Source organism: Panthera uncia (assembly GCF_023721935.1).
Source record: "Panthera uncia isolate 11264 chromosome C1 unlocalized genomic scaffold, Puncia_PCG_1.0 HiC_scaffold_4, whole genome shotgun sequence".
In the NCBI taxonomy this organism is placed as follows: domain Eukaryota; kingdom Metazoa; phylum Chordata; class Mammalia; order Carnivora; family Felidae; genus Panthera; species Panthera uncia.
In genome coordinates, this window is record NW_026057585.1 from 20,532,369 (window position 1) to 20,557,479 (window position 25,111).

The 25,111-nt window shown below is 39.2% G+C and overlaps 1 protein-coding gene across 6 annotated transcripts in view; it reads right to left on the minus strand.

Moving 5' to 3' along the window:
• Nucleotides 1-25,111, minus strand: part of CDC14A (cell division cycle 14A) — a 185,930-nt gene that overhangs the window by 117,886 nt on the left and 42,933 nt on the right. For all 6 annotated transcript variants that reach the window (XM_049616724.1, XM_049616722.1, XM_049616725.1 and 3 more), the window contains exon 5: nucleotides 3,474-3,553. In XM_049616724.1, the coding sequence (XP_049472681.1) occupies nucleotides 3,474-3,553 (80 nt within the window). The remainder of the gene's footprint in view (nucleotides 1-3,473; nucleotides 3,554-25,111) is intronic.

Here is a 25,111-nt window from a genome sequence, read left to right on the forward strand (position 1 = left end):
TTTAAGGCTTCTTGTTTTTTAAATAAAAGTGTTAAGGCAGGAGTAGATTTAAAAAAAAAAAAAAATCTAGGGTGGGGCACCTGGGTGGCTCAGCCAGTTAAGCGCCAGGCTCTTGATTTCCACTCAGGTCATGATCTCACAGTCGTGGGATCAAACCCCATGTCTGACTTCATGCTGAATGTGGAGCCTGTTTGGGATTCTCACTCCCTCTCCCCCTGCTATTCTCTCTTGCTTTAAAAAAAAAAAGTCTAGGGGCCCCTGGCTGGTTCAGCAGGAAGAACATGCTACTCTTAAGAGCATGCTACTCAGGGTCATGAGTTCAAGCTCTATGTTGGGTGTAGAGATTGCTTAAATAAATAAAAACTTTTTAAAAAAAGGTTTTTAAAAATCTAGACAATGAAGAGAAAATTATAACTTAGCAACAAACAGTGTAAGAAACCTAGTGGATGACAGAATCCAGATTACAAATAAAGGCCAAGGCAATGATGGCTGACCAGAACTGTAAGATGGTTGTTAACAATATTACATTAGCCTTAGTTGGCCTGAGGTAGAGACTAAAATCAACTCACATCTTATCTTGATTAGGAAAAAATTAAGCTTCTTCAGTCTAATTCCAGAAAACTATTCTGGAATAGTATTCTTTCAACTAAATTCTTTATTAAAATTTAAAAAAAATAGGAGGGGAGCGGACACCTAGCTGATTAAGTTGGAAGAGCAAGCAACTCTTGATCTTGGGGTCATGAGGTCAAGCCCCATGTTGGGTATAGAGATTACTTGAAAAAATAAGTAAATAACAATAATAATTTTAAAAATTAATACTTTACTAAATCATAAATATACTACTTTGTGGTATTTTCTTTTTCAAATGTATGGTTTATGAAGAGTTTGGAGTTAGAAATAAACACAGCTTAATGTAAACACAACCCTTGATGTCTTGGGTTATCAGAAAGATACAACTTAGAGTGCAGGGCGCCTGGATGGCTCAGTCGGTTGAGCATCTGATTCTTCGTTTCAGCTCAGGTCATGATCTCATGGTTCGTGTGCTCGAACCCCAAGTTGGGCTCTGTGCTGACAGCAAGGAGACTGATTGGAATTCTCTTCTCTCTCCCTCTGTCTATCCCTCCATCACTTGTGTCCATGTGCTCGCTCTCTTTCTCTCTCCCTTCTCAAAATAAATAAATAAACGTTAAAAAAATGAAAGCTCAGTTTAAATGAGTCTGATCCTTTCCCATATCTCTGTCAGAATTAGTCTTGTCTTCTATTTTTGTACAACCTAACTATTTGACAGTTAATTATGTGCCTAGAGGTCTGCCTGCCCCAACTAGAAGCTGTGATCATTAGGAAGAAATACTTCCTATTCATATTTATATCCTTGTGGAAAATCCTTATTTCTTATTAATAATAGTAACAGTACTAATAACAAGGAGAAAAACAAAAGCCAGGCATAATCATAAATGAATTACTTCATTTAATCCCCAGGATAGCCCTAAAGCCATTTTACAGAAAAGGAAACTGAGGCTCAGAGAGAATAAATAACTTGCTCAAGGTGCTTGTACTTACCACATGTAGTAAAAAGCAGAATGAGCCTTTAAACCCAGTGTCTCTGCCTCCAAGACATATATTCTTAACCGCTTTGTTTAAAACTTAGTAGAATGATTAATATTATTATTATTACCACAATGGACTGAATGTTAGTGTCCCCCCAAAATGCACATGTTAAAATCCTAATCCCCAAGGTGATGGTATTAGGAGATGGGACTTTTGGGAGGTAATTAGGTCATGAGGGTGAAGCCCTCCTGAAGGGGATTAGTGCCGTCATAAAGGGCACCCCAGAGATCGTTCTCACTCTCATTCTACCATGTGAGGATACAAGTTAGCAGTCTGCATCCCCAGAGAGGGCCCTCACCAGAACGTAACCACCCAGATCCCGCCTCCAGAACTGAGAAATACCTTTCTATTGTTTATAAGCCACCAAGTCCATGGCACTTTGTTACACCAGCCCAAACTGATTGAAATAATTATCTTTTTCTAAAAGTTAGGATTGTATTTTACAAAGGGCTTTCAAATTATAGAAGCCAGTAGAAGGGGAAGGCAAAAAACAAGCTTTGTCTCCATGCTAAAAAGCTCCTATACATAAACTGTCAGTTTTTATCTGTCCTTCAATCGCTAATTCGTTCATACTCTAGATTGCTGGAGGACATTTTCCTCTCACTACTCTCCTCTGACTTCACTGAGACAGTCAAGCGGATCAAGAAGATCAAGCACATTAGGGCAATATCTCCCCCATTCCTCCTCCCCACCTTGGCACCCACCCTGTGCCTAATCAAGGCCCTCTCCTGTGGCCTGAGAAACAGAGGTGGGAGCTCCTTGGATCTTAAGGGATTTAGTATTGATTTATTCATTCAAATATTTACTAAGAGCCCTTTTAAGTGTCGGGCACCAGGACCTGCCCTCTGAGTTTACAGGAGAGTAAGGAAGTCAGACAAAGAGGCATCCTCAATCTTTGCTATTCCTTCCGTTCATTGTAATTGGTAATATGAGATTAGTAACAACAATAAGAAATGCATATGCTTGTAGGTTTGGACATACAAATAAGCAAAAAGGTAAAACTTAAAATCATTCATAATTCTATCAGAAATGACTGTTGTAGGACTTTGGCTGTATGTTCCCTTCCATTTTTTAAACAGGCTCAAGTTTACCTGAAATTTTTAAAAGACCATCAGCTGATGGGGTGCCTGGGTGGCTCACCTGATTAAGCATCTGACTCTTGGTTTCAGCTTAGGTCATAATCTCATAGTTCTGTGACTTCAAGCCCCACATTAGGCTCTGCACTGATCCTGTGGAACCCACTTGTGACTCCCTCTCCCTCTCTCTCTCTCTGTCTCTCTCTCTCTCTCTCTGCTCCTCCCCGGCTCACTCTCTCTCTCTCCCAAAATAAATAATAAACTTAAAAAAAATTAAAGACCTTCAGCTGATACTTAAAAAAATATTTCCCAACCCTGTAATGAGAGACAGCCTTCCTCAAGACATAGAAAGGGTTCAAGGAGAAAATTAATTCCTAAAAAGAAAAAGCTAGGGGTGCCTGGGTGGCTCAATTAGTTGAGCGTCCAACTTTGCATCAGGTCATGATTTCATAGTTCATGGGTTTGAGCCACACGTCAGACTCTGTGCTGACAGCTCAAAGCCTGGAGCCTGCGCTGAGTTCTGTGTCTCCCTCTCTCTCTGCCCCTCCCCACTCGTTCTCTCTCTCTCAAAATAAATTAACCCCAAAAAATATTTTTTAAAAAGCGATTTTATTCTTACTTAGATGGGGAGGGGGGGAACTCTACAAAAATAAAATAAAAACTAACATCTCTTTTATTCCATACAACATCATAGTCACAGTCTAAAGACAATTAAAAAACAGTAATCCAACTCTACAGCGGCAGCTGCCTAGCCAAGTGCCATTAGCCCAAGTCTCACAAGAGTTATACCTGAATGGAAGATAGGGGGGGTTTGAGCCAGATAGCAGTGCTCTGTAGGCTTCTTCTGGTGTCTTCTTTAAGTAGATTACCTAAGACAGAGAAATAGCAACATTTAGAACACCATCAAAGAATGATACGAAACTAATTTAACTGCTCACCAAATTTGCATTTCCCCTTTTCCACTCTGACAAACTGTCAGTCATGGTGACAATTAATGCTGACCTTTAAAAGATAGCAACTGAGCTGCCAAAATTTCTTTTCCAGCTTGAAGCTGAGCTGCAGCCTTTGGCTGAGGAATGGATAGAGCTTAGAGACAGACGGCAGATCCATAAAGAGGCCATCCAGGGCTGTTTACAAGGCGCATTGAACAGGCACAATGGCAGTGCTTTCCCTTTGGGGAGCAGAACAATTCTACTTCCATTATTGGACTGTGCACTGTCAGCACAATAAAATAAAGTACAGTAAAATAAAATCACAACGAAGCAGGTGAAAATGAATGCAGGTAAGAGCATTAGAAAACACACTGGCTGAACTGTTGATATCCAAGATACTTAAATCCCTCTGGTCCAGCATGATAAACTAATCTTAAAGAAACAAAAATGAGCTCTTAAAACAAGTAAACAACTTAATCAACATATTGACTATATGATATGTGGCGGGCACTGTATCAGGTACTTCTGTTCTTGTAATAGAATTTACATTCTAATGAGACAAAGACAATAATTAACAAAAATAAATACCATCTGAGTTAAGTGCTCAAAAGGAAATAAACACGGTTCTGGAAAGAGAATAGAAAGGGGCTGCTTGAGAGGGGTGCCCGGTAGACATATAGGGTAAGATATGCAGGGGGAAACCCAGGGGAGAGCAGGGGAAAGGAAGAACGGCTTGCCAGGCAGTAGGAATCACAAGGGCCACCATCCTTGCAAGGGAAAGAGTGTGGTGAGTTGGACAAGGGATCAGCAGTGTGGCTAGAACATGGGAAGGAGAAGCAACTAGTGGCCAAATAGTGAAGAGCAATACAAACCATTGGCAGACTTTGATTTTATTCTAAGTATAATGTAATATTTTAACTTGGGGCTGAGGGCATCAGTGCTTTTCCTCTATAGTTGGAATCAAATTTTATTCCTAAAAATCCTCTCCACCTAGAATTAATGGCATTATTTGAACACCCTGTACATTTCAACAAGAGGGGCAGAGTCTCAGTTCCTAAAAAGTAGGACTTTCCTCTTTACTTGCAAATTTTCTTTGAGTTTTGAGCTACCCCATTAGCAATATATTATGTGTATTTACTTATTAATAATTTCAGGACTAGAAAATACCTCAATTCTGTCTTCTCTAAAGAAAGGAAACTGGGGTGCCTGGATGGTTCAGTCAGTTGAGTATCCAACTCTTGATTTCAGCTCAGATCATGATCTCAGCATCATGGAATCGAGCCCCGCATCAGACTCCACACTGAGCATGGAGCCTGCTTAAGATTCTCTCTTTCTCTCCCTCTGCCCCTCTTCCCCACTCTCACTCTCTCTAAGTAAAAAATAAAAAATAAACAGAAAACTAAAATAAAAACATAAAAGATACTTCTAGCTTTAAAAAGAAAGCTCCATATTCATTTGGCAAGTAAACCTGGAGGTCTGATAAGGCACAAACCACCAAAGCAAATTGAACATGAAACAAAAAACAGCACAGAAAATGAAACCACTGTAAAAGAACGATCTAGATGTGAGTCACTGATTCTACAAATGGAGAATCAGAACTCTAGTTGCAGCTCAAATAATCATAAAAATCCATTTAAACCAAACGTAGCTTTAAAGACCAATATTAAAACAGGATTTTGCTGTGCCCTAATGGGCAGGTTATACCCTATAAATAGAGTTGGTTATAATGCACTGATTTCTCAAGCCTGAAGATGCAGCAGTATCACAAAGTTGACTACTGCTGCTAAAAGGGGAAGCTGCGGTAAAAGCCTTCTGTGTTTGGATTACATAATTAAAGCTTATACAACAACCTTTGAAATGCAAAAATACATTTCCCTCCTCAGGAGCAATTACATTAATTCCCTTTCATTTTGAGGCACCCATTCTGCAGGAGAGAGGCGACAGCCCACATGAAATACTTCTTTAGACTGGATACCCCACAGGGTACTCATCTTACCTGCATGACTTAGCACACATGACCCATGTTCTCACACTGTAAGATGAGAGTCTGTTTTTATTTTTATCCCAGTGCTCAATTATTAATAAGTGCAAAGTGAAACCCAGCAGAGGCCATCTAAATTCCAGGAAGATTCCAGGGGCAGGTAAATTCAGTGACCTTTTACAACCTGACAGTAGGTGAAATGTAATAAATGAGTGCATTACTGAATGCATGCAGGCTAGGGTCATTAAAACAACAAATTCTATTTAAAAAAAAAACCAAACATGTCATGGATTCTTATGCCAGATCTTCTTAGATATGTCTCCTACTAAAAGAGAAAGAGAGACAGACTAGGCCTGATTAAAGCTCAGAAGAAAAGGAACATTTACTAAGCCTTGCTGCTGAGGGGCGCCTGGGTGGCTCAGTCAGTTGAGCGTCCGGCTTCAGCTCAGGTCACGATCTTGCAGTCCGTGAGTTCGAGCCCTGCGTCGGGCTCTGGGCTGATGGCTTAGAGCCTGGGGCCTGCTTCCGATTCTGTGTCTCCCTCTCTCTCTGCCCCTCCCCCGTTCATGCTCTGTCTCTCTCTGTCTCAAAAATAAATAAATGTTAAAAAAAAAATTTAAAATTAAAACTAAGCCTTGCTGCTGAGAAATCTGAAGCACAGGAAGGTAAGGAACTTTCCAAACTTGCACTGCTGTTCTGTGATGGAGTTAGAATTCCAACACAGATCTGACTCCAAAGCCCAAAGTACTTCCATTCGCCACATATGCTTGAAAATATAAACACAGGCCACAGCAGCACAAATTGGGAAAAAAGATTCCTACTCTCCCAAATTCTTAAATGCCATTCCACTTGACTTCTTAAAACTAGGTGACTTCAAACTGTTAATAGTAGTCGTGTCTGAGAAATAGGGTTGGGAGAGGACTGGAGTGAGAAAGGAAAAGAGTACTTTCTACTTTACTGCATGTTTTACATTTATAGTTTCCACGTGTTTTACATTTTGTACTGACATGGATTAATTTGTTTTTCAAATGTAGAATAACTCAATCAGTGAAACAGTAAATATCTACTCTTTCTAAAAATAAAATCTATATTTAATATTCAAAAGTTGGGTTCCAGATATTCTAATTTTTCTAAAAATATTTTCTGAATAAAATTAATTCAAAGCATCTTCTAAATATTTTTATTTTCCTTTTCTGCTTCCCAGGGAAAAAAATAATATGCGGTCTATTCTCTTCACTAGATATTAGCATATATAAACCCAAACTGAAAGGACCTTCCCAAACTTTTGAGTGATAAAACTTAACAAAAGCCCTCTGCATGGTGTTTGGTGTACCATTTACCAATTACTAATTGACCCCTGGAAGAGTGAGCACATGCATTACTTTTATCAAAGGACACTACTCTTGCCAGGAAGTCCTAGAAAACTCTCAATAGAATAATAGCATTGGACATATGCTTTCTTATTTCTAACTACTAGAAGTAAACCAATTAAAGTGATTGTGTTTTTGCTTAATCAACTTTGATGCTAGGTACCAAGGATCCAAATAACTCTCTCAATTTCCTTTTTTAATTTTTTTAATGTTTTCTTTTATTTTTGAGAGGGAAAGACAGACAGACAGACCACGAGTAGGGGAGGGGCAGAGAGAGAGGGAGACACAGAACCCGAAGCAGCTCCAGGCTCTGAGCTGTCAGCACAGAGCCCGACACGGGGCTCGAACCCACAAACTGTGAGATCATGACCTGAGCCAAAGTCGGACGCTTAACCAACTTGAGGCACCCAGGTGCCCCTAACTCTCTCAATTTCTTTACTAAAAGATTCTTAAAGAGCCAGCATTCTTAAATACATACATACATACATACATACCAGCCAAACAACCAACTAACCACACAATGGCTGCGAGTTTTTATTTAACAACATTATTAAAATTATAGTACTACAAGATAGCGTAATTTATATGGTTTACCAATACACCAATGTTTCCCACACTTCAACTAGTCGTGCATCAACCTACCCTACTTCGGCAACCACACAAAGCACCCTGTATTACCATCTCTCTTTAAATAGACATACTCTTTTAAATCAATTTATTCTCAAGTGTTTTACATCATTGCTATTAATTGAAAACCAATATCATTTGCCATATAGAGTCTAGACATAAATGAATATTAAAATACATAATTTAACATTTTTAAATCGTGTGCATACCACACATTGAGAAACAAAGCTGAAAAATATCAAGTTTGGACTGATCTTATAGAAGAATAGCAAACCAACCTGGGAAGTTAAATAAAATCCTCTTAGAATTAATTCGCAAATACTCCTAAATCATTTCTTTCCACTAAATCCTATGGTCATTAAATCTTTAAAGCCTGTCAAAAAATAATATATATGAATTTCAGAAGCATTTTGGAATTTACAATGATATTTCCTTACTCAGATAATTTAATCTTTCTGATACCTAAAAGGTGATTCTTCAAACAAATGGCTTACTATAGAAGGGCAGAACCAGACCCTGAGTCACAAATTGCCTGATGGTCTTTCTCTGGGCACATTTGCTTCAGTTCTTACTATGTTTCTAGCTTTGTTTTGAGGTGCTATTATTTCCCCCAAAAAGACTTACTATAAAATACAACATGTATACATGTACACAACCCTAATATAAAGACGAAACCTGTGCCCTCTTTTAATTACACTTATATTTCGTGGTCTGTAAAGTGGAAATACTCATGAGGATTTGATTTGGCTATCTGAGAGAGTATTCTTTAGTTTTGGCATTTGATTTCCTGTTGTTTATTATTTTACTTGTTTGTAAAAGAGAATAAATGCTGAGAACAATCTTTCCCAGTCAGGTACTATCACTAGAACATTGACATAATAGCTGTGAAATCAGCATTCCAACAATTTCTGAGTCCATTAAATTTCTTCAAAATAGAAGTTTCCAGAAAACAGATGTTACAACTTGAAAATAGTCTAGAAGCCCTAAAATTTACCAAATATGGGAGATTTAAACCAAAAGAGAAATTCTCTTTAAAAGTTTCAGACAACTAGGTTCAGCATATACAGAGTGCTAAATGTGGGCTTTGCAAAGATGTCCCCTATGTATGATATGTGCTTTGGGTTCTAATCCCTTAACAGTCACACCCCTTTCCCAAGCCCCATATAACTTAAAATCATCACACTTGCAAGACAGCAATTGAGAATGGGATGGGCAGAGGCAAAAAAAAAAAAAAAAAAAAAAAATTCTTTCCCTGGTAAAGCTAATCAGTGTAGAGCACCTCCTTGGTTTGAAAACACTGCTCCTTAACTGGCTTCTCCCATCATCCCCCTGTGTCTGTCATCCAGAGTTCTTCCTGATCAGCCAAACTCAATCTCCAAAGTCACCTTTGACTCTGGCCTCTCCTTCAATGTGTCCACCCTCATCCAATCAATACCCTGACTGATTCTTTCTTCTAGAGTCTCTGCAGCCTGGGGGTCTGAAACATAACATTTGGAGAGAGAAAAAAAAAGATACAAATATCTTTTCAAATTTTATAAAACCACCAGTAGGGTCTGTTCAATGACCTTGAGAGAGAGGCCCAAGCATGTGAAAGGCCCTGAATCTTAAACTTCATTCCTTTGCTGGTGAATCTGCATTTGATCTTTCTTTCATGACTATTGCCATCACCTTATTTCAAACCCTTATCATCACACACTAAGACTAACATGATTTCTCTCTGCCTCCACTCCTGCCTACTCCAGCAATTTTGGAACAGGATTTTAAGAGTCTCAATCATGCTCAAAAACCCCAGCCAGACTGCCCATCATTCACCAAGATAAAGTGCCAACTGATCTCTCTAGGTGAATTTCTTTTTTCTTTTTTTTAATGTTTTATTTATTTTTGAGACAGAGAGAGACAGAGCATGAGCAAGGGAGGGGCAGAGAAAGGGAGACACAAAATCTGAAGCAGGCTCCAGTCTCTGAGCTGTCAGCACAGAGCCCAATGCGGGGTCAAACCCACAAACCATGAGATCATGACCTGAACCAAAGTCGGACCCTTCAGCGACTAAGCCACCCAGGTGTCCGGGTGAATTTCTCATTGTTACTTAAATGAACCACATCTGCTAGTCTGGACTCCTCACCATTCCCTAAGCATACTTGACACCTTCATCTGAGGTTTCTTCTGGAATACTCTCCACACCATCTCAGGCTACGAGAATTCTTCTATTTCATTAGACTTACCTCAAATACCACTTCCACCACCTTCCCTGACTCCTTAGACTCAACTATAAGAATGAAAATGACCATGATAATGATGATAATAATAAAAACAAAAAGTTACAAGGTGCCTTCTATGTGTCAGGCGCTATTCCGTGCACTTTACATAATTTGGCTCCATAGTCCTCACAGCCACCCTGAAATAGGTTCCATTATTAACCCACTTCCATTTATACAAGAAATGCTGAGAATCAGTTGCTCAAGGTCACAGAGCTAGGGTGTGGTGGAGTCAGGCAGTCTGGCTCCCCACAGCACGCCTAACCACTTCCTGATGGGCTCCTGACAGCTCTGTTGTAATTATTCTCCTTTATACTGAAGTATAAAGCACCTGAAGTGCAGTAAACATGTTTTTATACCTTTATAAGCCTTACAGTGCCTCCTATCAGATAGATGCCTAGTAAATATATGCTCAGTGGATAACTGCTTTAAACTTGTAAGGTACTACAACAAGTGCATCCACTCTAGTGAGTTAATTTAACTTAAATAATAATTAAGTGAATAAGACTTTCTAAATGTGTCACTACAACGTTAGTGATAATGCCCAGGGGAGCTAGTGAAATTAACCTTCTGAGCCCAGTTATATAAGAGCATAAAACTAGGTGTAGTCAATTCTTCAAGGATGTGCTAAAGGAAAAAGTAAGATAGAGATGGATTTAAAAATAAGAGCTCTAGCTCAGATGACTTCTGTTAGCTTATATAAAGCATTTGGAGGGTCCAGGCATACTTCCTGACCCAGACATTCACAGTCCCACTTCCTGTCTGTTCGGAGTCTACACTCTGCCACTCTCAACACATCATACAAGGCAGGAAGCAGGAGGTGGAACAGAACAAGTAGTCACCAAAGATCCAGGTGTGTGTACTTAATGTTTACAGATTTTGTACAGGAACCTACATACACACCAGGACACAAGGAAAGTCTGCAACCTCGTTAAGGAAGGGCTTAAATAAGGCCCTTGACAAGGGCTCTAAAGAGAGCTGGGGAACAGTCCATGAAGGGACCAAACTTGACTCAAGTCTTCCTTGCACCACTCTAGCATTTAGATGGCCACCTCTTCACCTTCCTTGGGACCACAGCTCTAAGTCACTCTGGTGTGGCAGCCTCCTTTGGTGACCCGATGAGTTCAGATCCCATCCTTATGTTCTCAAAGCTTCCTTCCTTCCTCCTTCAAATTCTTACCCAAGTTGGTCTTCACATGTTTCTGGGGTGATTTTAGTCTGTCTCCCTGGCTAGGTTATAAGTCTGAGAGCAGGATTCTTGCCTCCTCTCTATCTGCGGGACTCAACACCGCCTGGCATGTAGCACATACTCAAAAAATGTTTGATGGATGCATGAACAAATAGTGGAGAGAAAGAGGGCGTTTTATGTGAGAACAAGTGTGACATGGTCACAGAACACAGATCATCTATCTAGAGAGCAGGTGACAGTGTATAGTGCTTAAACACCCCAAGTCCGCAGCCAAGCTGCCTGGACTCAAATCCAGGCTCTTTCATTTATGAGCCATATTGTATAACTCTCTGTGCTTCCATTTCCTTACGGAGTCGAGACAAGAACTGTAACTGCCTGGCAGCCTCATTTGACTGCCAGGAAGATTAAATGAATTAATAATATACGTAAAGTGCTCAGATATTTCTTTTCTCCTTTTTACCACCTGTATCCACATGAATCCCGAGCCACAGCTGTTATCTCTGACACCTGAACCCTAAAGCCTGTCTACACGTATAAATATCAGAACATGAGGTTGTAAATGTCCTCCATGACTGTTATATACCAAAACCATAACTGACCATCCTTTAATTCAACTCTCTCGTTTGAAAGTACAGATGTTGTCTGCCTCTTCAAATGGCCTCCTGAGTCTCCCGGTGCCTTAGCATCAACAACCATAAAATAAATGCTGTGGCCCGTTTTATCAAATCCATTGTCAAAATATCAGAAGATCCTTGAGGTGGCCCACGTATTTCCCCAACAAAGTACATGTAACCAGAAGAGAGCTGATGCTATACCCATTTTTCCTTATGTGAACTTCTCATGAACAAAAGAATAAGAATACCAGGCTAGGTTTGTTTTTTAGGAGAGGAAAGCAATTACCAGTTACTGGCAAAGAATGAGCCACAGAAGTCCATGGAATGAACATCTACGAAAACACACAACGAGGTGAGAAACTCTGCAAAGAGTTGAAACATAAAACTTTTTCTAAAGTCTCCTCCTTGGCTCCCAAACCTTCAGTTCTCAGACTTCTTAAATGTCAGGGCACTTAATTTATAAACTGCTTTTTCCTGAAGACAGCATTAAGTCTTAATTGTCATAGGCAAGCACAAACAAAATGTTTAATTTTACTATTTTCAGCAACATTTCTCTTCTTAATCATTTCCTCTCATTATAACCAGTGACTGAGAAAACAATACCTACATTCAGCTCTAAAACTTAAAAAAATAAATAAATAAATAGAAAAAAGCCAAACATTTCTCAAATGTACACCGATCCTACTTTTGTTCTAATTGTTTATGGAAATAAAAATGTTCAGTGTTAAACAATCACTTACAAATTAGATACATAAGTCTGATTACAAACCAGAAATCCAACTGAATATTTAAAACAGTATTTCATTCAGTCTATTTTAAATCTATTCTACTGAATAGTCTAATTAAAACAAGAATGAACGCACCTTCTCTTGAACACATTATAAAAGAAGATAAGTTGTTTTTCCTGTTCTTCCAGTTTTGAGACTAATATAATCACAGACTATGAGGCCTGCAAAATGTAAGACAATGCATCTGCCTAACAAATATGGCGGCAACATTAAGTACAGAAGTAAGGCAAAACCTGATGCCAGGCCTCCATCTCCATCACCTATTTTTGCCCTAAATTACTTAACACTCATCTGGCATCCTTATGAGAACAAAGGTATAGGAATGACTGTGCTTTTGGGCTGGGGTGATGTTTGCTCTGAAATACTCTCAAGTGACATCTCTCTATATTTTAATTTGAATTTGAGATTTGATATATGGTGGACTTCATTCTTTGAGAATTCATTTAGAACACAAACACGGCCTCTCATGGGCATGATGAGAGTGAAACCAGTGGCTCTTTGACGGGCAATTTAGGAAAACTGTAGACATTAGCCATGTGTCTTCTTTTCTTAAAGCCATGGTTTTTTTTCCTTAAGATTTGATTTTGAAGTAATCTCTAAACCCAACGTGGGGCTTGAACTCATAACTCTGAGACCAAGAGTCACATGTTCTACCAAATGAGCCAGTGAAGCACCCCCCTCCATGTGTGTCTTCCCATCTAATTTGATGGGAACCAGAATTTCAGCAGCCTGAAAAGACGTTCTTCCAGAACTGACAGCTACAGCCAGGACAAATACACATCTCTCGATAACTGCGTCTCAGTAACACTGCAGACTTTTCCTGCCTGAAGAGAGCTCGTGTTCCAACACAGACATTGCTGAGCTGGTTGTATCTCATTGAACTAGCCCAGCCTCTTATTAAAGCAAACCAAGGAAACACTAAGCTAATGTTCTCAGTACACAGAAGCCTAAAGGGGCCCTTTTAAGGGGGAGAAGGAAAAAATATTTGGTTGTAAGAAAACCTGACTCCCCAGTCTCATACAAGCTGAGTACAAGGCTGTTGTGTTACCACACACAGCAAACATAACCCTGTATATCATTCATCATTAGAAGGCAGTCTCTGTATGAAATATAAAAACAGACTCACTCCAGAACATTACTTGAATAATACATACTCTTAAATGGAATGGTTGCAGGTTAAAAATTCCTCTTGCTGAGTTTCACTGCTTACCTCTGGATATAGTATGAATTTTATTTCATAAAACCTCTCAAATTAAGAAAGAAAAAAAAAGTGGAGTGTGCAAGGACTGTATTCTTTAAACCAAGGACTGAATCTGATCAAGTTTAGAAGGCAAAGAACCATAACTTCATTTATGATGAAGATACAGATGATAGATCCACAATAGACCAAGCATCAGTACTGAATTCGCCTAACACCTATAACCAATAATAAAAAGTCTTTAACTTGCAAATGAATTATATAGTAAAACCTTCGTTTGCGAGCATAATTCATTCCAGAAACAGGCTTGTAATCCAAAGCACTTGTATATCAAAGTGAATTTCAAGAACCATTGGCTCAGTGGTGACCATGTGACATTCGGCATCATGTACTACTTGAATTGCAAGACACCGCTCATTTATCAAGTTAAAATTTATTAGAAATGTTTGCTCATCTTGTGGAACACTCACAGAATAAGCTACTCACAATCCAAGGTTTTACTGTATATCCTAATCGTTTATTTGTAAAGGCTAATATTTAGATCTTTGGAAATAGTTTCCCAAGATAAAACCTTCTGGTTGTCAGTCTCTTTGGCTAGTCCAAAAATGATTATATATTCCACATTATCATTAAAATCATGTAGCCAAAATAAAATGTGGTGGAAAACATTATTTGAAAAACTAAAAACTAAAACAAAATAATTAAAGAGGCATGTTTGCTTTCTAAATTATCTACCTTCAATGCTAATACTTGAGGAAAGTCTAGGTGAATAAAACATGAGGAAACCAATGAACATGTATAGAATGACTTTAAAATGAACCTTGAATTATTTCAAATGTTTGGATGGGTACCTTAATATATTGAAGTTCACTTCAAAATGCATAGCTTTCCTCAATATTTGGCATTATGATTAGGACTGATTCCAACTTGAAGCAATGGGAGGTGTGGCAAACCTGAGATTTTCTCGATGTAACCAGAGGGAAAAAATTGGGAAGAAAGGTAAGCAAGAGAGACCAAAAACTTTCTGGACAAACACAGGGGGGAAGATGTGCCAAACTCACCAGGAATGGAATGCAAACAGGGTGGGAAAGAAGTATGACCCAAGTATGTATGGCTTGTTTCCTCTGAACTTTCAATTTACAGAGCTTAGGCAGAAGGAAGGAGGAGGTAAACCAGACAATCAATGTATTCATGTTAGTAATTAGAACAAGCACCTGAGGGACATGGACACACACACACACACACACACACACACACAAGCCTTTTCAAATATAGTCATCTTATCCTTTTCCAAATAGAAGAAGTTTGTAGGTGAGATGTTATCCAATCTTTTAAGACAGAATCCACACAGCATGTGAACTAAATCTCAGATCTAGAATCTCATAGTAACTTGTAAGCTACTGTTCTTTGCATTGACTCAAGAATAGAAAACCAACAATGAACACAAACAAGGGGCTGGTTGTTCTCTTCCAGTATGTACAAAGATTTGTTGCTTAGAGAAAGCAGGAAAAACAAGAGCTTTGCCCATCAGTCAGTCAGGTGTTTGCAGAAAGGATTCCAGGGTTATTTTACTGTACACAGCCCAAACTGTTCAAATATATGCCACATGACAGAACTGTCCTTCAAGAGTATAATAGAATTAATCATTCTTGAATGTGTATAGATTTTTTAAAGAAGTAACCATGTTCCCTAAAGGTTTATTAATGTCACAAATAGTACAACTAAAACAAGTGAAGGCAATTCCAACTTAAATAAAAGTAACTTAAATCCAACCAACAGATCTATTGTATACATACCCAATATATATAACATACAGGAAGTATATACGCCTTCCCTGCAGCTACTGGAAATTTCCCTCCCTTTCCAGCTCACTACTGTAGGTAAACCTCACTACTTCCAGAAAGCAACACCCCCTTCACCCTGGTCAGTGATTTCTCACCCTGTCTTTTGATCAGCAGCAAGACTTGCAGTACAGATTTACTTATAGTAAGAAAAAGGAAGGAGAAAAAAGGAAAAGGAGATGAGCAGTGTGTTTTACACACAGGTGATTCATTTCTCCATTCGGTAAAGAACTACTGGTAGCAGGCACCATGTATAACACTAAGAACAAGGCAAATATGTTCCTAACCTCAGAGTATCTCTTGTATGTTACTTCTTTTTTTTTTTTTTTTAAGTTTATTTATTTATTTATTTATTTATTTTGAGAGAGAAAGGGGGAGCGGGGCAGAGAGAGAGGGAGAGAGAGAGAGAATCCCAAGCAGGCTTTGCACTGTCAGCACAGAGCCCAATGTAGGGCTCAAACTCACGAACCGTGAGATCATGACCTGAGCCAAAATCAAGAGTCAGACGTTCAGCCAACTGAGCCATCAAGGAGCACCCCTCCCTTCATGTTACTTCTTATCTTCTAAGCCAGGGGATCCCCCACTTTGAATATGCCTCAGAAAAGCCTTTTAAGCTGTTTTAAGATATAGACATCCTGATTTCTGCACCCCTGAGATTCTGATTCACCGGATATGAGAGGTCTGGCCCATGGGTATTTCTGTAACAAAATTATGGTTGAGAACCACTGTTGTAATAAATGCTACAGAAGTCAGAAGGCTAAAAACCTGAATTATGTCACAGAACTACAAATACATATTATTTCATTAGCTTTAAGTGATAGTTGATAAGGAAGCCTACATTCTCAGTGAAATTCCAAGGGCATAACAAAAGGTTTGCCAATGTCCTTGACAACCCATGTGTCAAATCTACCTCTTCATTGATGTGTCTACTAGTAGGGACAGAGTTACATTTTAGGGATATAAAAATGAAGACAATAGGGAAGGCACATATGTTAATAATCAGACCACTATGGCTTAGTAGCAAAAGAGAAATCTGAAACACAGAGATAACAGTACCATGGAGAGCTTTAAGTAGAGTTCTAAAAGATGAGTCTTTTAGGGATGCCTGGGTGGCTCAGTCGGTTAAGCATCTGATTTCAGCTCAGGTCATGGTCTCACAGTTCATGGGTTCGAGTCTTGTGTCAGGGTCTGTGCTGACAGCTCAGAGCCTGGAGCTTGCTTTGGATTGTGTCTCCCTCTCTCTCTGCCCATCCCCTGCTTGTGCTCTATCTCTCTCTCTCAAAAATAAATAAACATTAAAAAAATTTTTTTAAACATCTTTTAAAACAAGGGTGCCTGGGTGGCTCAGTTGTTTAAGTATCCAACTTTGGCTCAGGTCATGATCTCACAGTTTGTGAGTTCGAGCCCTGCATCCAGCTAGCTGCTGTCAGCACTGAGCCCACTTTGGATCCTCTGTCTCCCCCCTCTCTGCCCGTCCCCTGCTCGCACTCTCTCTCTCAAAAATATATATAAAAATTTTTAAAAACAGATTTTTTTAATGAATAAATTGTCTGGGGCCCCTGGGTGGCTCAGTTGGTTAAGCCTCCAACTCTTGATTGCGGCTCAGGTCATGATCTCACAGTTTGTGAGATCAAGGCCCAAGTCAAGCTCCACATTGACAGCACCGAGCCCACTTGGGATTTTCTCTCCCACACTCTCTCTGTGCCCCTCCCCTATACGCATATGCTCTCTTTCTCTCTTTCAAAATAAATAAATAAACTTTAAAGACTATATTAAAAAATGAATGAAGAGTTTTTATTAAACAATGAAGGCTCCAGGAGCCCTCTACTTCCTCCTTTCGACTAAGCTACCAGGAAATTCATTACCAAGTTTTGAGCTTGAGCATGTCAGAGCCAGTTCCTGTGACATGTAACCAAAAAACTCAAATTATTACATTACTGCTACTCTCCATAGAAGCCAATTAAGAAAGAAGGAGGAGCAAAGGAAGGAAACCAAGCAGAAGGAGAGAAGTGACCATAACAGAGGAAGAAGACGGAGGTGGAAGCAGCAGGGAAGAAACAAAGATGCGGAAGGAGAGCCACACAAAGATAACTAGGAGGGGTGGATGAGTGACAGGCATAAATGAAAGCTGAGAGCAAAGTGTGAGAAAATAGGTAACTGGTTATTTCACACAGTGGTGCTAACTGGGACTACAGGGGCTGCTAAGGGAGAGGGGAAGAATGAGTGGAATGCCAGCACTAGAGGGGTTCTTGTCCTCTCCTATTCTAACGCTCGGGCCAAGTTCTTTAATTTCTTTGGGCTTCCTAGCACAATAAGGAGGAGAAGCAGCCAAGGGTAGGGGTGGGTCAGCAGGGCAAAGAGAAGACCTCTCTCTAAGATCCGTCTGTTTCTGTAACTTACAGAAGAATCACTGTACTACATACAGCTCCAATGGAGCAATTCTTCAGAGGAGAAATTATCTCTCAATTGCTACAGTAGATATGGTAAAAGCCAGAATCTCATCCTACAGTCTTTGCATTTATTCATTTTTTTCAATGTTTATTTATTTTTGAGAGAGAGCGCAAGCAGGGGAGGGGCAGAGGCAGTGAGGGAGACACAGAATCCAAAGCAGGCTCCAGGCTCTGAGCTGTCAGCACAGAGACCAATGCGGGGCCTGAACCCATGAACCACAAGATCATGACCTGAGCAGAAGTCGGGTGCTTAACCAACTGAGCCACCCAGGTGTCCCTATAGTCTTTGCATTTAACTTGAGATCTAGGTCCTTAAGAAAAAAAAGTAAAATAGAGCTTACAGAAAAAGTCCAGTGGCCCACATTCAGGGTAAATCCCAAATTTTTTTCTTGTAATAGAAGGCTCTTAATCAACAATTTAAATCTGACTTCCTCTTCCATGAATTCAGAAGTAAAATACTGTCATCAGTGAATATGCATGCATAAAATTTAATATATAATTTTATTTTTAACCCTGTGCTAATAATGGCATAGCCCAATGCCAGGATATCCTAAAACATGCTGTGGTTGTGTTTTAATTCATACATCTGATTTGGAACAAAAAAAACAAATGATTTTAGAAACAGGTTTTTTTTTAAGTTTATTTTTATTTTATTTATTTTGAGAAAGATACAGAGAGCACATGGGGGAGGGGCAGAAAGAAAAGGAGACAGAATCTCAAGCAGGCTCCATGCTGTCAGCGCAGAGCCTCATGTGGGGTTCAAATTCATGAACTTTGAGATCATGACTTGAGCTGAAATCAAAAGTTGGATGCTCAACCAACTGAGCCATCCAGGCACCCCAAATGTTTAGGTTTATTTTTTATTAAGTTTTTATTTATTTATTTTGAGAAAGAAAGAATGTGACCAGGGGAGGGGCACAGAGACAGAGAGAGAGGGAGAGAGGGAAAGAAAGAGAATGAATCCTAAGCAGGCTCCACACTGTCAGCACAGAGCCCATTGCAGGGCTTGAATTCACAAACCCCAAGATCATGACCTGAGCCAAAATCTAGAGTTGGATGCTCAACCAACTGAGCCACCAGGCACCCGATTTTAGAAACTGTTTTAAAATGTTGGAGCACCTGGGTGGCTCAGTCAGTTAAGCCTCCAACTTCAGCTCAGGTCATGATCTCCCTGTTTGTGAGTTCGAGCTCTGCATCAGGCTGTGCTGACAGCTCAGAGCCTGGAGCCTGCTTCAGATTCTCTCTCTCTCTCTCTCTCTCTCTCTCTAAAAATAAATAAAACATTGAAAAAATTTTTAACGTTAACCACATTTTGTCGCTTTTTCCATTATTTCACAGATGTGTTTCCAAAAAAAGAATAAAACTTAAAATATGGCTCCAGGTAAAAGATGTAGCTTGCTGCTAAAACTAGTACTCACTTACAGACTTTAGGAATTTTCTCAAAATTCCAGACATTTTGAAGGGAACATAAATAACTTATCACATTCAACTAGCAGGATTTATTTTTATTAACTTTTCTTTTTAATTTTTTATTTTAGAAAGAGAGAGTGCTCACATGAGCAGGGTCTGTGAGGGGCAGAGGGAGAGAGACAGAGAATCTCAAGCAGGCTCCACGCTCAGCACAGGGCCAGACGTGGGGAAGATCCCACAACCCTGGGATCATGACCTGACGCAAAATCAAGAGTCAGACGCTCAACCGACTGAGCCCCCCAGGTGTCCCTCAGCTAGTGGGATTTAAAGTGTCCCCAGTTCTAAGACAGACAATACCCTGCAGTGCTATTAGAAGAATTACAGCATATTCCTCAATTCTTTGTACAGGGTGGATCCATTCCCACTGATTTCCACAAGCAGTTGATTTCAAACTGAAAGCATTGCAGCCGAGACCCTGGTGAAGAAGTCAAGCCAGGACCTGGGGGTTGGAGCAGTATGATACAGACCCCAGGTGTGGAGTCCATCCACATCCTTTCTCACTAGTAACACAAGATCAGTCACCACGGAAATGCAAATTCCCTCCAGGGCTGTCTCATACATCCTTCATTCCTTTATTCCTTAAAACAACACATAGGCCCTATGCTAGGCACTGGGGATACAAACACATGGAAGAGTCATCCCTTCACTCAAAAAGTTTACTCTGGTAGGAGAGAAATGGCGAAGCAAGTGATTGCAAAAAGCCTACTCTAGTAGCTTACATTGTACATAATAAATTGTAAGACAAGGTTAAAAAAAAAAAAGCAATAACTAAGCCATGGTCTGGGTCAGGTAATAAGAAACGACAAAATAAACAATTAAGGGGTGGGGAAGGGGTGGGCAAACAAATTATGGAGAAAACATCAGGAGAGATTCCTTTGAGAAGGGAATTCTGGTTTTCTTTTATTACTTAGAAATTTCCCAAAGCAAGCCCCACTAAATGACTCACATATACCCTCATGAAAGAAGTGAAAAGTCTGGTTCATCCTACAGTACATATCTTCACGTGGAAAGGCTGGTCTGTCTACTCATTAACATGAAATGACAAACCATGAATGTTACTCCCCTATCAAATAATTCTCTGAGGTCCTGCAGCAACTCCAAATAGTTCTTTCAGGCTGAGGTTACACTTTCCTAGTCCCACTATTCCCTCTGATTAACCATGAATTTGCTAACCACATCCCTGACTTTCTCCATAATGAAAACTCAAGGGCCCTAAAAGTATTTGTCTTGGGAGGTGGGAGGGAGTGGGCACAGGGGATGCAAGAGTGAAGCAGAGGAGCAATGAAGAAGAGAACTCAGACAGACACAGGAGCAGGGTGGCACTAACACAGAAACCTAGGAGCTGACAAGGGCATGGTTAACTTACAGGCATAATCACCACATTTTGGGCATGAAAAGTCTTTGGAATAACTCAACACACAGCAACCTCAATGGAAGCTCCAGTTAGCTCCTCCTTTATTTAAAATTTCAGAAAACACCTACAGAGAGGGCTTTGTCCATAATGGGGAAAAGACTACTGTTTGGCTCACTATATCAAACAGAAAAGATTTTGTGAAATGAAACTTACGAAGATTAAAGTTATGTATTCAAAACCTCTTATAAACCTAAAGTTTAAGATTAGGTGTCATGAAGTGCATAGGACATCCCATACCATCAGCATGAATATAGAAACTACACTGGATGGGAGCACCTGGGTGGCTCAGTTGGTTAAGTATCTGACTCTTGATTTTAGCTCAGGTCATGATCTCATAGTTTGTGAGATCAAGCCCCACATGGGGCCCTGCACTGACAGAGTGGATTCTGCTTGGGATTCATTCTCTCTCTCTCTCTCTCTCTCTCTCTCTCTCTCTTTCAAAATAAATAAATAAACATTAAAAAAAGAAACAAACAAACTACATGGATAAGGCACTCACATAACAGACCCAAAGAGACAGGCTGGGCACTGGCTCCTTAGCACCCCCAGTGCTGACCTGAGCACAGGCTTTCTCATTCAAGGTTGTCACAAGTGAATAAAGGCACATTTTGGTGACCAGGAAGAAGGAGATGAGCAGGAGTTTAAGAGAAACACTAGTGATTCAAATCAAAGTGACATAAGGAAAGATAGATTGTATTATTTGAGGTCTTGAAACAAACAGCTTTTCCTAACAATCAAGTATCAACTGAATCAATATTATGTGGAAGCCAGTTGGACATCTTGATATTTAGGCATGGGAGCCTTTTGAGGAATTGAGAACACTTTCCATTTTCCTTAAGCTGTTCAGGCTAACCATAGGGTAACCCAGAAGGACCAAACAGTCACCTGTGGGTTCAGTGCCAAAACGGATGGTGAAAAAAACATGCAAACACATTTCATATCTAAGCATAGGAAGCAGATTCTTTAATGGCTGTTTTGCAAGCTGCAGGTAATTTGCAAACTGCAGGTAGCAAAATCAATCGAATGGGTAAAAATTTTTTTAAATAAAATAGGACAGAATATAAAATGTCAGTATGCCTCGCCTATTGTAAGGTAAGAACTGTTTCATGGACATTTTGTTTCAGTTATACATGTGAATAGTGTGTGTACTATGTGTGAGAGTGTGTGTACTAAACTGCAATGTAAAACACAGTTCTTATTGTGGTTTATAGTGAAAAGAGCTTGAAAACCCTGTCCTAAGATACAGCCTAACCTACTTCATGTCATTCCTTGGCTCTCCTGTTCTCCTATCACTCCTGACACTTAGACCTACTCTAAGACATCCATGGACATCGCCAAAGTACATGTGCAAAGAGCTGCCGCTGCGTCTGGCTGGTACACAAGGTATTTGGGATGTTAGCCCCATGAGCCAGAATTAGAGCTCAGAAGCTACCTGGAAAGGAAACTGCATGACTGAGTGAAACACTGCCTTGTACTGGAAAACTCTGCCCTTCCACACTACATGCTATTTTGAATTTTCTGCAAAATATTTTGGTTTAGATGCAGTATTATTCCAAGACTAGCACTGCTCAGTTACATGCTGTGAATGGATAAAGCTCCAACTTAGGAACTTGGGGATTTGGGTTCTAGTCTCTCACTAACTGGATTTATTCCTTGGGCAAGGTACTAGATCTCTCTGGGCTCAGATTCTCCAACTAAAACATGAGAAAGCAGGACTGGAGCAGAGTTTTTCCTTGTGAATTTCTTCCGGGAGGTACTTTGAGGAGTCTGCAAAAGTGAGTCTACGTTTCTAAATTAAAATTGGTTTATTTTTAATCTAAGAGAAAACAATAAACATAACCAAATGGATTCAATATTGATTTTTACCATGGTGGAAATCACCACAGTAGTTGTTTAGCAACCAAATAACCTCATTTTGCATTAAACTTGGAAGTATTACCTCCAGTCTCTGTATATATTCTAGTAAATGTCTCACCAATTAGGAAGCCTATAGTGTTTCACTGGGGATACATCTAAATGTGAGTCTGTTCAGTCTGGATATTTGTATAAAATTGAACAGAGATGGCTCAGACTCACGTAATTGCTAAGTGAGGCCCAGGCAAACATATATAGGACATGTTAATTGCAAACTAACCGAGATGGGCCAATCACCTGCAGTCATATCAGGCATTACAAATACATTTCAAGTCATACTCTAATAATGGACATTATCTTCAAGGCTTTGGGTACCTCTTTTAAAAAATTTTTCTAGGGGCGCCTGGGTGGCTCAGTCGGTTAAGCGTCCGACTTCGGCTCAGGTCATGATCTCGCAGTCTGCGAGTTCGAGCCCCGCGTCGGGCTCTGTGCTGACAGCTCAGAGCCCGGAGCCTGTTTCAGATTCTGTGTCTCCCTCTCTCTCTGACCCTCCCCTGTTCATGCTGTGTCTCTCTCTATCTCAAAAATAAATAAACGTTAAAAATAAAAAAAATAAAAATAAGAAAAAAAATTTTTTTCTATCAAAAAATACGTTCAGTTAAAATTTTTAAAGATTCAACTCTGATTAAAAATTTTTCTAGTATTCTTCTTCCAATCTTTTGGGTTATTTCTTAGTGAATATTATCCTAAAATTGCAAGGACAGCTGTTAAAAAAAATTACTGACATTCGTTAGCAACTACCTAACGTATAAATAAGGATTTTCCCCCATTGAGAAAAACAAAAACTGCTGAGGCCAAAATTAAGACTACCACCCATAATACTGATTTCAAACGGTTGTACATATTAACAAAGCCCATTTCAGTTCTACAATTGTAAAGAGTTATATAAAACACCTTGTTTTACTCAGTAACTTTAAAAAAAAATTAATTAATGCCTCAAAACACTACAATTCTTGCTGTTAAAAGTACTACAGCTTTTAAATTACTCCATATTAATCTTTCAAGAATTGTAGAAAATTACCTTTTACTTATCGGTGTTTTTCTCAATGTAATTAATATTTATCTATCAATTAAACATTCAGTCATTCATACCACAAATATTTACTGAGCACTTAGGATGTTTCTGACGGTGTTCCAGATGCAGTGGTTGCTGTAGGGAACAAAACAGTTCCTTCCCTTGAAGGGAGAGATAATAAACAAGTAAATATACAATCCCAAGCAGTAAAAAAGTGCATCCCATTAATTCAGTATATAAATGAAACAAATGGACATCAGCTTTTTCACAGAGAAAGTATATGCCTTTTCGAGGCTACTAAGATTCCCAAATTCGTAAGCTATGGTAAACATACAGTGTGTCAGTACTTAAATATATAGTACTAAGTACCATGCATGTGTGTGTTATGTGTGTACATATGTATGTGTATATAAATCTGTGAGCTTATTCACAGCACAGAGGAAGCTTGTTATCAGGATGCCACAAAGAGAACAGAAAAAAAATACAAAACAATTATTCAGTTAAACTTGAGAAACAAACCTTTCACAGATGAAAAGCAAACAGCTCATTTTCCCAGCCCACAGCTAAATGTCACACACAAGGAGGGTTGAATAAAAGATAATATTGCTCTATCTGTATGTAGAAGACTAACAAAAGTTCCAAATTCAGAGTTTAAAATTGAAAATGCTGTGTGATCTTAGGGAGCCTCACCTGTTTTGAAAGCACCAAAAATATAAGCCTACGAAGATAAAAGCCTGACTGGCCCTTTTACAGGTAATATCACAAAAGCATTCTTGTCTATCAAGCTATAAAAGGAAGGAACTGCAAAACAGGAAATTGCCCTGCCCCAGCCATGCCACGCCTCCCTTCCTCTCCACAATTTCCACAAGCAGAAGCAAACGCGATCTGTTAGATTTACCGAGAAGCCACAGAGGTTACAGAACACTAGTAGCTGATATATCACTGTTTAAATAAATATTTAAGGTAAATGCCTTTATTATTTTGAACAAACATTTTTTTTGAGGATTTTACCTATCTTTTCAGATAACGTTTGTTTAAACCATAGCCTTTTGATGACAAGTTAGAGTAGGTCTGAAACTGCAATTTACAGATGAATTGTGAGTTAGAGATAAAGGAAATTTAACATGCTTGTCCCAAACTTTTATAAATTCAAAGTTAGTTGGCCTGGTTTCCATTTTTCAATGGGCTAAGCACATACACATAAACCATTTTTAAGTATTACTACTCTGAATATAATTTTGTATATATTCAGTAGATCACTAGGTATTGGATAATCAATAGATCCATTATCAACAGTTCCTTTGTACTGAGGTAAATAGAAGTACTTATTAATATAGCATCTGTAAAGTAACAGAATTTAAGGTATATG